At 38.5% G+C, this 18,358-nt stretch overlaps 1 protein-coding gene across 1 annotated transcript in view; it reads left to right on the top strand.

Annotated features, from left to right (window-relative positions):
* The window catches only part of CDH18 (cadherin 18), a 417,078-nt gene that overhangs the window by 283,439 nt on the left and 115,281 nt on the right, over positions 1-18,358 (top strand). The window contains exon 5 of the mRNA XM_052659026.1: positions 5,146-5,333. Within this exon, the coding sequence (XP_052514986.1) occupies positions 5,146-5,333 (188 nt within the window). The remainder of the gene's footprint in view (positions 1-5,145; positions 5,334-18,358) is intronic.

The following is an 18,358-nucleotide window of genomic DNA, read 5'->3' on the forward strand; positions in this document are numbered from 1 at the left end:
AAGAGTGTAATTACTGAATGTATGGTGTCTTCTATGGGCTTCCAAGGTGGCTCAGTGGTAAAGAATTTGTCTGCAATGCAGGAACAGCTGGCAGCATGTGTTCAATCCCTGGGTTGGGAAGATCCTCTGGAGAAGGAAATGTCAACCCACTCCAGTATTCTTGCCTAGGAATCCCATAGAAAGAAGACCTTGGCAGAATATAGTCCATGGAGTTTCAAAGAGTTAGACATGACTAAGCATGCACCTACTTCATGGTATCCTCTAACCCAGAGGTCCCCAACTTCTAGCCAGAGGACCAGTACCTCCTGTCAGATTAGCAGCAGCATTAGAAATCGAATGCTCAATAAATATAATGTGCTTGAATCATCCCCAAACCAACCTCCGCCACCAGTCCATGGTAAAATTGTTTTCCATGAAATGGGTGCCTGGTGCTAAAAAGGTTGGGGACAATTGTCTAGGAGGATGAGCTGATAGTTTGATTATAAGTATTTCACCTTGAGCACTGGCTATAACAGCAACAATTTATTTCTTTACAAAATAAAATTGGGAGATTAAAAGACATTTGAAAACTTTGCTCCAAGAGTAACTGCTTATCATGTTTCGTTTGCTTGTTTGGATTTTTGTTTCAATTTTGCTTTTAATTTCCCCAAGCATTATGCAAAGCAACACAGAAAGGAAAGAACTAAATAGGGTCCCTTATGTTTGTCAAATCACTGACAACTACAAGGCTGCTGTATATGAATGATCTATTGCTGTATTGCAAATCATCCAATTGAGGTGCTTAAACAACCAATATTTATTACCTCATGATTTCTGGAGATCAGGAATCTAGGTTTGACTTAGCTGGGTACTTCAGATTCAGGTTTATTAGATCCCAGTATGTTTGGCAGCAGAGGCTGTGATCATAATCAGAAACTTTTCTGGGGGAGGCAGGGATGGTTTTTGCTTCCAGCTTACTAACATCACTGTTGCCAGTTTTCAGTCACTTGTCATATGGTACACTCCATAGAGCTTCAATGCAACATCATAGATAGTTTCCCCCAGGGAAGCAATCTAAGGGAACTTGAAAAATAATACTCATGAAAGAAACCACAGCACTTTCATAAGCGTATCTTGGAAGTGATGAGTGAAGTCACTCAGTTGTGTCCGACTCTTTGTGACCCCATGGACGGTAGCCTACCAGGCTCCTCTGTCCATAGGATTTTCCAGGCAAGAGTACTGGAGTGGGTTGCCATTTCCTCCTCCAGGAGATCTTCCCAACCTAGCGATCGAACCCAGGTCTCCACATTGTAGGCAGACACTTTACCATCTGAGCCACCAGGGAAGAGCCCTTGGAAGTGATACCTCATTGAGTTTGCTATGTTCAACTTATTAGATGTGAGCCCCCATATTTAGCCAACATTTGAGGAAAGGGAATTATTTAAGGGCATTGAAATCACTGCAGATGGTGACTGAAGCCATGAAATTAAAAGACACTTGCTCCTTGGAAGAAAAGTTATGACCAATCTAGATAGCATATTAAAAAGCAGAGACATTACTTTGTCAACAAAGGTCTGTCTAGCAACAAATATCCATTCTTCCTTTGCACTGAATCTTCTTCTTCCAGAATAGGCTTCCTCTTGAAAGACTCTGACTAAAGGTTTTCTGAGCCATGCCTCTTTTATGACCCACTGGTACTATTTTTTCAACTTCCTTTGTTAAAATGATGTGTTTTGTAATAATATCATCATAATAATTCTGTGGTTTACTTATTTATCTCTGTGTACAAAGACTCTTTTTTTTTTTTTTACAAGTGTCATCACCCTAATTTTCACTAGCCAAAAGTCCTTTAGGTGGCTTATTGAATTATAGAAAGTTATAGTATAGCTGGAACTTACAGTCTTTCACAACCAGGAAGTTGACTTCCTAGCCTATCTCAAAAAGTTTTGGGAAATAGATTCTAATTTATTGTGTAACTTTTCTATTGTTTTTCATCGGAACAGTGTTCTATTTTATATGTAACTTCCTGGAGCTTCCCTGGTAGCTCAGATGATAAAGAAAATCTGTATGTAAAACAGGAGACTCAGGTTCAATCCCTGGGTCAGGAAGATCTCCTGGAGAAGGGAATGGCTCCCACTTCAGTATTATTGCCTGGAAAATCCCATGGACAGAGGAGCCTGGCAGACTACAGTACACGGGGTTGCAAAGAGTTAGATATGACCGAGTGATTAAAACTTTCACTTTCAGGAATATTGTAACATTTTTAAGGATTCAAAAAATTTATTACAGACCTTAGAGTAGTTATTCCAACATGAATTTTGGAAGCACACCCATTGTCAGAAGCTTCTTTCAGTGTATCACAGCGAAGAGAGATGAGCTCCAGTTTGAACATTTTGGGGAATGGAATCTCCTTGTGAATCATTGTGAATCAACTGCCTATCCTTGCATACATCAACTGTGAGAAGAATGGTGGAGTCCTATAAAATTGTGGGTCTCATGCTTTTCCCAGGTCAAATAACTTTGTTAAGAGGACTATGGTACGTTTAGCAATCTGACAGATCCTGGTCAAAGCACATGATTAATATCAGGGGATCATGTTTCACAGAAGGTGCTCTACTCATGAACTGTTGTGTTGGGAAGAGCTGTTGAACTAAAAAAATAATATTTGAAGTCAAGTATAGGGTAAACAAATTTATAAAACTGGGAAAAATCTTTGTTGAATAACAAGCAGATACATACAGACACACATATAAAATCAGTTTTCAGTATCTTGATGTAGGTGCTGGAAAAGACTCTTGAGAGCCTGTTGGACAGAAGGAGATCAAACCAGTCAATTTAAATGAAATCAACCCTGAATATTCATTGGAAGGACTGATGCTGAAGCTGAGGACCAATACTTTGGCCATGTGATGCAGTGAGCCAACACATTGGATTAGACCCTGATAGTGGGAAAGATTGAGGTCAGGAGGAGAACAATTGACAGAGAATGAGATGGTTGGAAGGCATCACCTATTCAATGGACATGAACTTGAGCAATCTCTGGGAGATACTGAAGGACAGGGAAGCCTGGCATGCTGTAGTCCATGGAGTTGTAAAGAATTGAACATGACTTAATGACTGAACAACAACAACATATAGCACTTTAAAACATGCAATTTTACCTTTAGAAGAAAATTAGAATACTCCATACACTTACAGATGCACTAACCAAAAAAATGAAATATCATACCAAAACTAAAAAAATTATTAACTCAGAAATTATTTTTTATAGATATTTTACATTCACCTATCTATATGGCCCAATTGTATTTATGTATAGTGTTGCTGGGAGGGATTGGGGGCAGGAGGAGAAGGGAACGACACAGGATGAGATGGCTGGATGGCATCACTGACTCAATGGACATGAGTCTGAGTGAACTCCGGGAGTTGGTGATGGACAGAGAGGCCTGGTGTGCTGTGATTCATGGGGTCGCAAAGAGTCAGACACGACTGAGCGACTGAACTGAACTGAACTGATAGTATTAAATCTCATTAATTTAACCTTGGTTGAAATTTTTTATAAAATTACATTTTAATTAAAGGTTTCTGTTATATAGTTATTTGAAGCTTTATATATATATTTTTTAATTTTTAGTTTTACTTTATTTTACTTTACAATACTGTATTGGTTTTGCCATACATTGACATGAATCCGCCACGGGTATACATGAGTTCCCAATCCTGAAACCCCTCCCACCTCCCACCCCATATCATCTCTCTGGATCATCCCTGTGCACCAGCCCCAAGCATCCTGTATCCTGTATCGAACATAGACTGGCGATTCATTTCTTACATGATAGTATACATGTTTCAATTCCATTCTCCCAAATCGTCCCACCTTCTCCCTCTCCCTCAGAGTCCAAAAGTCCGTTCTATACATCTGTGTCTCTTTTGCTGTCTCGCATACACAGTTATCATTACCATCTTTCTAAATTCCACATATATGTGTTAGTATACTGTATTGGTGTTTTTCTTTCTGGCTTACTTCACTCTGTATAATCGGCTCCAGTTTCATCCACCTCATTAGAACTGATTCAAATGTATTCTTTTTAATGGCTGAGTAATACTCCATTGTGTATATGTACCACAGCTTTCTTATCCATTCATCTGCTGATGGACATCTAGGCTGTATCCATGTCCTGGCTATTATAAACAGTGCTGCAATGAACATTGGGGTACATGTGTCTCTTTCAATTCTGGTTTCCTCAATGTGTATGCCCAGCAGTGGGATTGCTAGGTCATATGGCACACAAAAATAAACTCAAAATGGATTAAAGATCTAAATGTAAGACCAGAAACTATAAAACTCCTAGAGGAGAACATAGGCAAAATACTCTCCGACATAAATCACAGCACGATCCTCTATGATTCACCTCCCAGAATACTGGAAATAAAAGCAAAAATAAACAAATGGGATCTAATTAAAATTAAAAGCTTCTGCACAACAAAGGAGACTATAAGCAAGGTGAAAAGACAGCCTTCTGAGTGGGAGAAAATAATAGCAAATGAAGCAACTGACAAGCAACTAATCTCAAAAATACACAAGCAACTTATGCAGCTCAATTCCAGAAAAATAAACGACCCAATCAAAAAATGGGCCAAAGAACTGAATAGACATTTCTCCAGAGAAGACATACAGATGGCTAACAAACACATGAAAAGATGCTCAACATCACTCATTATCAGAGAAATGCAAATCAAGACCACAATGAGGTACCATTTCACACCAGTCAGAATGTCTGCGATCCAAAAGTCTGCAAGCAATAAATGCTGGAGAGGGTGTGGAGAAAAGGGAACCCTTTACACTGTTGGTGGGAATGCAAACTAGTACAGCCACTATGGAGAACAGTGTGGAGATTCCTTAAAAAATTGCAAATTGAAGCCTTTATATAATAAATAAATCACTGTGATAGATGTTTCTAACTTCTCAATAAAACAATTGGTGACAACATGTACATTATGCTTAATATCTATTATAAGTGCCTATAGGGAAATGTGAACATTGATGAAATAGATGTAAACATAAATAGATGTGTGGCCTAAATATTTCAGTGTCTTTTTATGAAATGATTGTTGTTTTATGACCATTATTATAGCAAATAATTTTAATATAAAATATTTTTTCAGAGCACTATCAGCTGTATGTTCCTGAGTCAGCTCAAGTTGGTTCAGCTGTTGGGAAAATCAAGGCAAATGATGCAGACACTGGCTCGAATGCGGACATGACATATTCCATCATTGATGGCGACGGCGTTGGCATATTCTCCATCTCCACTGACAAAGAGACAAGAGAAGGGATCCTTTCCTTAAAAAAGGTAAAAATACTTAGTAAGCTAGGCAATTCACTCATTTTTCTATGAAAGCAAATTTGGCAAGGTATTAATAATGTATAGTTTCAAGTCATTAAAATGACAAAGTATTTCCTCTTTAATGTGTAATTACATTTTAATTATGATTATGTCTAACTGTTTAAATCATTTCTTAAGTGTTAGTTGCTGAGTTGTGTCCGACTCCACAACCCCAAGGACTGTAGCCCACCAGGGCTTCTCTGTCCATGGGATTCCTCAGTCAAGAATACTGGAGTGGGTTGCCATTTCCTCCTCCAGTGTATCTTCCTGCAGGCAGATTCTTTACTATCTGAGCCACCAGGGAAGCCCTGTGTGTTTTAGTATGGTGGGAAGAACAGATGTAGAATACACTATGAATGTATTCCCTTATTTTTATTTTCAGATAACATCGTTATCATGAATTCCAGTTCTATTAATATCATTATTTTATGTTATGCTAATAAAAGTAGCATTATAAGACTTTCCTGCTTGATGGTCATGGACCTTTTAGTGAAGTCATTTACTTCTCATTACCCTCATTCTGTTTTATTCCTGAGAATTTGTCACCAGACTAAATCTATTGCCTTTTGCTTTTAAGAGAACACTATGCTCATGCCTCTATAAGAATGAAGTAGAACACAGGCAGTTAGCAAAGGAGAATTTAAATGTAACTTCTAAAGCAGTATGCCTCAGTGTTTAAATGTTTAACAATTTCAGCTTGAAAATCTAGTAACACGCAAGTCCCTAGACCTTACCTTCATTATATTTTGATTCAGAAAGGCTGGAATGGGAGTGGGGAATTAGTCTTTTTAACAAGTACTCTGGATGATTTTACTGTATAGTATGTTGAGAACAAAGGCTGAAAAATTATATTCTGATGGCTCAAATGATACAGAATCTACCTTCAGTGTGGGAGACCTGGGTTCTATCCCTGAATTGGGAAGATCCCCTGGAAGAGGGCATGGAAACCCATTCCAGTATTCTTGCCTGGAGAATCCCCATGGACAAAGGAGCCTGGTAGGTCATAGTCCATGGGGTCACAAAGAGTCAGACACGGCTGAACAACTAAGGACACACACTGTAACAGTGAAGTGAATCTATCAATATGTCAGTCTATCAATCATCTATTTATCTATTTGAATCTAGTTGTCATTTATTACATTATCTAGCTATCTGTCTAGATATCTGTGGGTTTTTGTATATATATTTATCTTTGCACTATATAAAATCTCATTTATTCTTCTAATAATCATAATTTTATATTGATTTAAGATTGAAGATTAATATGTCTTTTGTATGTCACAAAAGGGCCCTGAGAAGCAGTTTAAAGTGTGCAAATACTTATGAAATAGTCATCACTGATATATATATGATATTGATTCTTCACCTAAATATCTTCTCATTTTAATCTTTCTGAAATTGTCAAAATTGGATAAAAAATGTATTGATAAAAGAGTTAATTTTCACATCTTTAGTTTAACAAATATTGAGTTTTAAGTGTCTCTTAAGTGCCAGGAATTGTGTTCTACACGAGCCATGAAAGCCTGAGCAGTCTCAGCCTGCTTAGTGCTTCCCACCTGTGGAAGCAGAGAGACACCAATAGACTATCACATGCACTCTTAGATGGATAATAAAAGTGATCTATGACAGAGAGTTCAGAGAAGGCAATGGCAACCCACTCCAGTACTCTTGCCTGGAAAGTCCCATGGACTGAGGAGCCTGGCGGGCTGTAGTCCATGGGGTCGCGAAGAGTCAGACATGACTGAGCAACTTCACTTTCACTTTTCACTTTCATGCATTGGAGAAGGAAATGGCAACCCACTTCAGTGTTCTTGCCTGGAGAATCCCAGGGATGGGGGAGCCTGGTGGGCTGCCATCTATGGGGTCGCACAGAGTCCGTCACGACTGAAGCGACTTAGCAGCAGCAGCAGCAGCAGCATGACAGAGAGTTAAACAGTGCTATTGGGAAGACAAAATCTAGGGTGTTTAATCCTGTCTGATTAGTTAGCAGAGGTTGAACAGAGAAATAAACAATACTTCAAATCAGTTCATTTCAGTTCAGTTGCTCAGTCCTGTCCAACTCTTTGTGACCCCATGAATCGCAGCACGCCAGGGCTCCCTGTCCATTACCAACTCCCGGAGTTCACCCAAACTCATGTCCATCGAGTCAGTGATGCCATCCAGCCATCTCATTCTCCATCATCCCCTTCCCTTCCTGCCCCTAATCCCTCCCAGCATCAGAGTCTTCTCCAAAGAGTCAACTCTTCACATGAGGTGTCAAAGTACTGGAGTTTCAGCTTTAGCATCATTCCTTCCAAAGAACACCCAGGACTGATCTCCTTTAGGATGGACTGGTTGGATCTCCTTGCAGTCCAAGGGACTCTCAAGAGTCTTCTCCAACACCGCAGTTCAAAAGCATCAATTCTTCGGCATTCAGCCTTCTTCACAGTCCAACTCTCACATCCATACATGACCACAGGAAAAACCATAGCCTTGACTAGACAGAACTTTGTTGGCAAAGTAATGTCTCTGCTTTTGAATATGCTATCTAGGTTGGTCATAACTTTCCTTCCAAGGAGTAAGTGTCTTTTCATTTCATGGCTGCAATCACCATCTGCAGTGATTTTGGAGCCCCCCAAAATACAGTCTGACACTGTTTCCACTGTTTCCCCATCTATTTCCCATCAAGTGATGGAACCAGATGCCATGATCTTCATTTTCTGAATGTTGAGCTTTAAGCCAACTTTTTCACTCTCCTCTTTCACTTTCATCAAGAGGCTTTTTAGTTCCTCTTCACTCTCTGCCATAAGGGTGGTGTCATCTGCACATGTGAGGTTATTGATATTTCTCCAGGCAATCTTGATTCCAGCTTGTGCTTCTTCCAGTCCAGCATTTCTCATGATGTCCTCTGCATAGAAGTTAAATAAGCAGGGTGACAATATACAGCCTTGACGTACTCCTTTTCCCATTTGGAACCAGTCTGTTGTTCCGTGTCCACTTCTAAATGTTGCTTCCTGACCTCCATACAGGTTTCTCAAGAGGCAGGTCAGGAGGTCCGGTATTCCCATTTCTTTCAGAATTTTCCACAGTTTATTGTGATCCACACAGTCAAAGGCTTTGGCATAGTCAACAAAGCAGAAATAGATGTTTTTCTGGGACTCTTCCTTTTTCCATGATCCAGCAGATGTTGGCAATTTGAGGTAATTAGGTGAGAGAATTAAAGGAAGAGGAAAGAAAACACAATGAGAACCTGAGTGGGGTGGAATGTGGCACAGTGAGAACCTAAATAACATCCTTGATTCTGGAGTAGAGAAAGTGAAGAAGTGAGTGCTTTGGAAATCACACAGAAATCTGTTATATTTAACCTGATGGAAAGCCACTGAAGCTATCTAAGCAGGAAGTGACAAGGTCTCATTTGATGTCTCTATTTCTAATGAATTTTTAAACTACAAGAGAATGAGATTATTTTTTTAATTTGTTGCTGCATTCCCAATCTAGCATGTTTTCTGACACTGAATAGGCATTCAATAAGCACTAGCATAATGAATGGATATATTGAATTGGCCAAAAAAGTTTGTTTTGGGCTTTCTATAAAATGTTAAGTAAAACTCAAATGGACTTTTTGGCCAACACAATGCTATAGACTGAAAAATGAAACAAGGAATATCTGCTTTTCATTCCTTGAATGGCTTCTTTACTCAAATAAATCCAGGTAAGTGGATGAATAATTCTTTCTGAAAGATGAATCCTAAACCCTAGGGAACACTAGCATTTAAGAAACAAGCAGAAGGCAAGAAAGAGAGTCTTTGAAGAAAATATCAAAATAAAAAGAGAATTTTATCAGTGAAAATTCCCAAGGAGGCTGAATAGGAGGGATATAGTCATTAAAAACATGAAGGATTCTAGATCTATGAAACCATTTAGGATTATAAAAGTTAATTCAGCTCACCATCAGCATGTCATTTTCATCACAATAGAGAGTAATATCACATTTATTGCGTGTTTCCTCTGTGTCAGGAAGGGTTTTAAGAGCTTATTCCCAAATCTTTATTGAGCTGGTACACATTATGGAGCTTCCCTGGTGGTTGAGTGGTAAACAATCTACCTGTCAATGCAGGAGTCGCAGGACACTCAAGTATGATCCTCAGGTTGCGAAGATCCCCTGCAGTAGAAAATAGCAACCCACTCCAGTATTCTTGCCTGTAAAATTCCATGGACAGAGGAGTCTGGTGGGCTACAGTCCATGGGTTGCAAAGATTCAGAGTCGGATACGACTGAGCAACTGAGCACACAGGCACACCTTTACCATTCCTTTAAACCTAACTAGAATGGTGTGTGGGCTTTCCTGGTGGCTCAGTGGTAAAGAATCCACCTGCCAATGCAGGACATGTGGTTTGATGCCTGTGTCAGGAAGTTTCCCTGTTGAAGGAAATGGCAACCCACTCCAGTTTTCTTGCTTGGAAAATCCGATGAACAGAGGAGCCTGGCAGGCTGCCATCCATGGGGTTGCAAAAAAGTCAGACATGACTTACCGACTAAAACAACAGAAATTAATGACAGAAAATTTGGCTCAGGAGTTTGTCTCTTTAGAATCTCAAAAGTTACTTGTATTACCTGCTTGAAAGGAAACATGAAGGAAACATCTGCTACAATGAAAAGAACAAATTTACTGTAGTGTAGAGACTATGATGATGCTGTGAAAGTGCTGCACTCAATATGCCAGCAAATTTGGAAAACTCAGCAATGGCCACAGGACTGGAAAAGGTCAGTTTTCATTCCAATCCCAAAGAAAGGCAGTGCCAAAGAATGATTAAACTACCGCACAATTGCCCTCATCTCACACACTAGTAAAGTAATGCTCAAAATTCTCCAAGCCAGGCTTCAGCAATAAGTGAACTGTGAACTTCCTGATATTCAAGCTGGTTTTAGAAAAGGCAGAGGAACCAGAGATCAAATTGCCAACATCCTCTGGATCATGGAAAAAGCAAGAGAGTTCCAGAAAAACATCTATTTTTGCTTTATTGACTATGCCAAAGCCATTGACTGTGTGGATCACAATAAACTGTGGAAAATTCTGAAAGAGATGGGAATACCAGACCACCTGACCTGTCTCTTGAGAAATCTGTATGCAGGTCAGGAAGCAACAGTTAGAACTGGACATGGAACAACAGACTGGTTCCAAATAGGAAAAGGAGTGTGTCAAGGCTGTATACTGTCACCCTGCTTATCTAACTTCTATGCAGAGTACATCATGAGAAATGCTGGACTGGAAGAAGCACAAGCTGGAATCAAGATTGCCTGGAGAAATATCAATAACCTCAGATAGGCAGATGACACCACCCTCATGGCAGAGAGTGAAGAGGAACTAAAAAGCCTCTTGATGAAAGTGAAAGAAGAGAGTGAAAAAGTTGGCTTAAAGCTCAACATTCAGAAAATGAAGATCATGGCATCCAGTCCCATCACTTCATGGGAAATAGATGGGGAAACATTGGAAACAGTGTCAGACTGTATTTTGGGGGGCTCCAAAATCACTGCAGATGGTGATTGCGGACATGAAATTAAAAGACGCTTACTCCTTGGAAGGAAAGTTATGACCAACCTAGATAGTATATTCAAAAGCAGAGACATTACTTTGCCAACAAAGGTCCGTCTAGTCAAGGCTATGGTTTTTCCAGTAGTCATGTATGGATGTGAGAGTTGGACTGTGAAGAAGCCTGAGCGCCGAAGAATTGATGCTTTTGAACTGTGGTTTTGGAGAAGACTTTTGAGAGTCCCTTGGACTGCAAGGAGATCCAACCAGTCCATTCTGAAGGAGATCAGCCCTGGGATTTCTTTGGAAGGAATGATGCTAAAGCTGAAACTCCAGTACTTTGACACCTCATGTGAAGAGTTGACTCATTGGAAAAGACTTTGATGCTAGGAGGGATTGGGAGCAGGAGGAGAAGGGGACGACAGAGGATGAGATGGCTGGATGGCATCACTGACTTGATGGATGCGAGTCTGAGTGAACTGCTGGAGTTGGTGATGGACAGGGAGGCCTGGCGTGCTGCGATTCATGGGGTCGCAAAGAGTCGGACTCGACTGAGTGACTGAACTGAACTGAATTGAACTGAGATACTATGTATGGGAGGCAAAGAAATGGGAGAAAAAAGTTTAAACACACCATGCTCTTTGAGAAGCTTTGTAGTAAAGCCAGGGAGGCAAATAAATGAGAAGATCATAAAACAAAGATTTTAATTGTAAGTTGGGAGATGGAAAGTGTGTTGATAACAGATGGATAAAAAGTCAAGAGACAAGAAATAGGATGCTAAAGAGAGGGTAATTTAATTAAAAAGATGCTCTGAATTAGAGATGACCCTGTTTGAGATATTGATTGCAGATGGAAAGAAAGAATTTATGATAATATGCCCCCTTCTTTGACATAATCAAATAGGAGGGAGAATTTAATGTTTGCAGATACATTTGGAGTGATCTAGCTGGAATATCGGAGAAGGCGATGGCACCCCACTCCAGTACTCTTGCCTGGAAAATCCCATGGACAGAGCAGCCTGGTAGGCTGCAGTCCATGGCGTCGTGAAGAATCGGACACGACTGAGTGACTTCACTTTCACTTTTCACTTTCATGCATTGGAACAGAAAATGGCAACCCACTCCAGTGTTCTTGCCTGGAGAATCCCAGTAATGGGGGAGCCTGGTGGGCTGCCATCTATGGGGTCACACAGAGTTGGACACGACTGAAGTGACTTAGCAGCAGCAGCAGCAGCAGCAGCTGGAATATATGTGGGGGAATGGGAAACAGAGGATCCTTCCCAACTGAGAACTATTGTTTGTATAAAGTAAGAAGTTTTATTATCTTTATAAAATGTGGGGGAAGTCATGGATGGTGTGAATACACACATAATATAAAATATAAGTATATATTTTGTGATTAAGAACAATGGGGATCTTATCACCCTTCATGGCCTCAATTAATTTTAAGTTGCTTGTGAAAAATGAAGCCAAAATCATATGTGTGCACGTGTGTGCACCTATATGTGATTAACATTCTCTATTCTATATTGCATACACACATGCACATACACAAAAGGTATTTTCAAGGTAAGTGTTGTAATTGTGTTAATTGGTAATGTTAATACTAAAAATAACATTGATATTTAATGAGTCCAAATTATCTTTCACTTTTTTTCCTGAATTTATTTTTTTAATACAGTCTATACTTCCTCTAAAATCCAATGTGTGCATTTATCTAATTTCTTAATCCTTCAGATTAGGATTATCCATTTTAGAGTTATTCCATTGATAGATATATATATATATATATATATATATATATATATATATATATATATAATGATACAAACTATTGCAATTTGAAAATTAAGCTATATAACTCTGTGGATTTTAACCTTCAAGAGGCACTCATACAGATGGCAGGAAATAGATAAAACAGTCCTTTCGAACTTGTTCCTTATTTAATCTCTAAGGCAGCTCACTTGAGCCAGCAAGGCAGAACAGCTAATCTTCCCAAAGATCAAAATCAGCCCTGCTCTATAAATCAGTTTGCAGAAGCATCCGCACATTCTTTCTATATCATGCCTTCATCAGAAAATTGCCAAGTTGAATTCACTGGTCCATGGTGCAGTATGTTGTAAATACACTTTGATAACTTTCATCCCTTGTTTAATGGACCCTGACTGGGTGGAAAGGGGAAAAAGATAGGGATGAATGCAAGTTGATGCATTCTTTCCTGTGACATAAGCCTCTGTAGCCAGGGATATGCTTTGTAGTAGCCTCTCTAAGATTCAGTTCTTGTGGCCCCTATGTCAGTTTGCTTTCTTTATAGAAGTTATTCCATTTTTTGGTTTGTTTGTTTTAACTCAAGGTTCCAGCCCAATTTTCTTTTATGACTTTCGGCAAACAGTATCTGTAGTACCACTTTTCTTCTTCAAGTATACTTAATGGCAAAAACAATGCCTATTATTTTAAGCCTAAAATCTTAAACTTGGTTTTTAAGTCAGTGAAGGACAGTGGAAAATACCATCTTTACTGTTGAATGAAAAATATATTTTGGTCTTGCCATGTAAGAGATGTATGACATTATCACAAATCTCTAATTTCAGTTTTCTTAATTTTAATGTGCTACAAAGTGATTGTTACAGAGAGACAAATAAAGTAAAATAGTGCTCTAAGTTATGCCTGGCTAATAAGCACAGTGATACTTCAATATCTACATTTCTTCTTTTCTTTCTTTCTTCCTCTATTTGCACTGAATGTTAACTACACTTTCCAGAAAACTCCATGAGCTTATCTTACTGCCTTCCTTTATTTCACATTATCTATATCACCTATAATCACATAAAGAATAGCACATCCTATGTATACTTTTGTGAATGATATAAATATTTTCTCACTGAAGCATAGCTGATTTACAATGTCAGATTAGTTTCAGGTATACAGCACAGTGATTTCTATAGACAGTTATATATATATGAATATAACTGTCAATATATATATAGATATATATAACATATCTATCTATCTATATCTATATCTATATATCTTCTGCAGATTTTTCCCTCAGAGGATATTACAAAATATTGAGTATAGTTGCCCATACTATAAAGTATAGTTATACATAGTAGTCGTACCTGGTTTTACATAGTAGTGTGTTTATATTAATGCCATCTTCCTAATTTATCCCTCCTCATCCCTCTTCCCCTTTGGTATCGTGTGCATAAACACCCTGGTAGCTCAGATGGCAGAGTCTCATAAACATCCTGGTGGCTCAGATGGCAGAGTCTTCCTGCACTGTGGGAGACCTGGGTTGGATCTCTGGGTTGGGAAGATCTCCTGGAGGAGGAAATGGCAACCCACTCTAGTCTTCCTGCCTGGTAAATCCTGTGGACAGAGGAGCCCAGCAGGTTACAGTCCATGGGGTGGCAGAGTTGGACACGACTGAGCCACTAAGCACAGCACAGCAGGGACTGTCATTCATGGCTTTTGGCAATCTACATCCCCCTCTGTCTTCTGTAAGCATTTTTATCAAAATTCTAGTTTTGTCTTTGTAGTGTAACATTTCTAGGTAGGTTTCACTCACACATATCTTTCTTTGATTTATCGTCTCTGTTTTACATATCAAGGTAAGCATCTCTCTAGTTTTTCATTGTGCAAGTGTTAGTCGCTCAGTCGTGTCAGACTCTTCGGAATCCCATGGACTGTAGCTGACCAGGCTGCTCTGTTCATGGGATTTTACAAGCAAGAATATGGCAGTAGGTTGCCGTTTCCCCCTCCAGGGGATCTTCCTTACCCGGAGAGGAGCCCAGATCTCCTGCATTGCTAGTGGGAAAGAACCTGCCTGCAAATGCTGGAGATCTAAGAGATGAAGGTTCAGTCCCTAGCTCGGGAAGATCCCCTGGAGGAGGGCACAGTAATCCATTCCAGTACTCTTGTCTGGAGAATCCCATGGACAGAGACGACTGGCAGGCTACAGTCCATAGGGTTGCACAGAGTCCGACAGGAGTGAAGCGACTTAGCATGCATGGTGTGCTCCAGCACTGCAGTCAGATTCTTTATCATCTGAGCCACCAAGGAAACTCCAGCAATTCTATACCCTTCTTACATCTTCTAGATCTAGTAGAGTAGAAAGAACTTATTCTAATTAATTCATTATAAATATACTGAAAAATCCCATGGACAGAGAAACCTGGTGGGCTATAGTTCTTGGGGTAACAAAGGGTTGGACATGAATGAGCAACTGAGCACAGCACCAACATACTGATAATTTCCAGGAACGTGTATCTAATGTGTGCTCTGTGTATGTGTATCTCTATCCACAGTAGTTGGTGCACATTTTTTTTGCAACTGGATACCTTGTATTTTTTTTAATTTTATACTCTATATCATTTATAACATTTTATTTAATAAAGGATCAGAGGTGGATAGTGACAGTAAACCTAAAAAGTTATAGAAGTATTTGTTTAAGTTTAAATTAACCCTGAGAAAAAATAGGAAATGTTTCCAACTAAAACCATACTACACCCATTCAAAATAATCACATTTTTAAATTGTTAGTGGATTGTATTTACTGAATTTTTCTGTATCATTTCTTTGTCTTGCGTTGAGTGACAGAATAAGAATCAGGATGTTCTTTGCCATCTGACTGTAAAGTTTTGAGGCTGTGAGCCACAAAGTGCAATAAAAATATGGTATACCAACTTATTACAAATGCACACACTTCATACATAAGAAGAAATAGGTTTCTAATACTAATGAACTATTTAAATAAAACATTCATTAGAGATTATATTTAAAAATCAGTCAAACTATTATTTTTATTATTATAAGATTTAAGTATCTTGAAAGTGGTCTCTTGTTCAGCCAGAAACTGAAGAGACAAAAGCTCAATTCTGTGAAATCTACCACTGTATTTATAATACCTTTGACAGAGGACTGCTTTGTGGCAACTTTAGTTCTGATTCTTCATTCATAGGCATGGCTATGGAGTGATAGATTCATTGAAACTACTTTGACATTAATTAACACTTTTTAACACCTATTCCAGTAATATTATTTGGGCTTCCCCAGTGGCTCAGTGGTAAGAATCTGCCTGCAATGCAGGAGATTCAAGTTCGATCCCTGGGTCCTGGAAGATCCCCTAGAGTAGGGTGTGGCAACCCACTCCAGTATTCTTGCCTGGGAAATCCTATGGAGAGAGGAGCCTGGGGGCTACAGTCCATGGGGTCACAAACAGTCAGACACAACTGCAAAGACTGAGCACTCGGCACCGTAATATTTAGTATACTAGTTGGAAATTAACGATTTGTTGAAACAGCCTGTTGAGTTGAGCTATCCACAACTTAAAAAAAAAAAACAAAAAACTAAAAGTAGAGCTACCATAAGACCCTGCAATCCCACTTCTAGGCATATATGTGGAGGAAAACATGATCTGAAAAGATACATGCACCCCAATTTTCATTGCAGCACTGTTAATAATAGTCAAGATGTAGAAGCAACCTAAATATCCACTGATAGCAGAATGGATAAAGAAGATGTAGTACATATATACAATGGAATATTACTCAGCCATTGAAAAGAATTAAATGATGTCATTTACAGAAGCATAGATGGACCTAGAGAGTCTCATACTGAGTAAAGTAACTCAGACAGGGAAGGAGAAACATTGTATGACATACCTTATATGTGGAATCTAAAATGAAATGGTACAAATCAACTTACAAAACACAGAGAGACTCATAGAGTTAGAGAACAAACATGGTTTCCAAGGGGGAAGGGATAGTAGGAAGTTTGGCAAGGTTATGTACAATACACACTGCTGTGTAAAACGTATTTAAAATGGATAACCAACAAGGTCCTACTGTATAACACAAGGAACTCCATTCAATGTTAGGTGGCAACCTGGGTAGGAGGGGGATTTCAAGAGAATGGATACATGTATAAGTATGACTGAATTTTTTCTGCTGTTCACCTGAAACCATCACAAAATTGACTATACCCCAATACAAAAGTAAAATTTCAAAATAACCAAATAATAGAATATGCTTTTCTTCAGAAAATTCCAGGATTTGGCCATATTTTGCACAATTGCAGTTCCATTTTTTATTAAAATATTGGTCTCAATATCATTATTACCATCCCATTTCAATGATGGAACACATGGATCATGATGCAATATAATAACTGGATGAAGGAGAGGTCCTATGAGTCATTTTTATTATGTAGGAAAACACCCAATACAATATTATAAAGTAATTAACCTCCAATTAAAATAAAAAAATATATATTAAAAAAATAAAAGTTATCCAGATAATTAAAAAAAAAGAGAAAACAGAATTTTAGGATCTTTTCTTGGACTCCATAAAGAAGTGAGTCTTAGAATAACTTGGCTAAATGCTGTTTTTGGTATCTGTCTATTTATGATGGTTGCATAGTTCCAGAGAAGGAATATATTAGTGTGATTTAATTAATAGTAGAAGTGATTAATGAGAAACAATTAAAATGTTCCAAATATGTAGAGCTGGCTAGAAAATGATTGATGGGGAAGATGATAACTTATCTACAGGAATATGAAATATGTTCTTATTAAGGAGGGAAAAGTTTGATTTTATAAGTAAGAAAGAGCAATGATATGTGAAAGTAATTACTAGGAGTAATATGATAAAATTAAGAAATGAAAACTTAAGATTAAAATTGGAACCAGTCAGTGACAGTGAACTGCATTAGAACATTGAAAAGTAACTAAAGAAAAGTAAGAGAAGCCCCACTGCTTGGGGAAGTTAGAATTATACCAGAATAAACAGCTCTAACTGTCACAGAGATGAGAGAAGATTTTGCAAGAAAAAAGTTTCAAGTGTTTCAGTTTTTTAGCTTTGTGAGTCTGAATTAAGAAATTATAAAACTACTAAGAGTTTTGGTAGCCAGAATTAATGAAGTTATAATTAATGAAGTTAATAATTCATGTTCAATGTAATTATAAACACTTGGCAAGAGGCAAGAATGTATCCTTTAATAGTGAGGAAATTTTATTCCACTAAAAATCTGGCAGAAAGTGAAGAAGAGCTAAAGAGCCTCTTGATGAAAGTGAAAGAGGAGAGTGAAAAAGTTGGCTTAAAGCTCAACATTCAGAAAACGAAGATCATCACATCTGGTCCCATCACTTCATGGCAAAATGATAGGGAAAAGTGGAAACAGTGACAGACTTTATTTTGGGGGGCTCCAAAATCACTGAAGATTGTTATTGCAGCCATGAAATTAAAAGACACTTGCTCCTTGGAAAGAAAGCTTGACCAACCTAGACAGCATATTAAAAAGCAGAGACATTACTTTGCCAACAAAGGTCCATCTAGTCAAAGCGATGGTCTCTTCAGTAGTCATGTATGGATGTGAGAGTTGGACTATAAAGAAAGCTGAGTGCCTAAGAATTGATGCTTTGGAACTGTGGTGTTGGAGAAGACTCTTGAGAGTCCCTTGGACTGCAGGGAGATCCAACCAGTCCA

This window comes from Budorcas taxicolor, chromosome 20, assembly GCF_023091745.1.
Source record: "Budorcas taxicolor isolate Tak-1 chromosome 20, Takin1.1, whole genome shotgun sequence".
Taxonomy (NCBI): Eukaryota; Metazoa; Chordata; class Mammalia; order Artiodactyla; family Bovidae; genus Budorcas; species Budorcas taxicolor.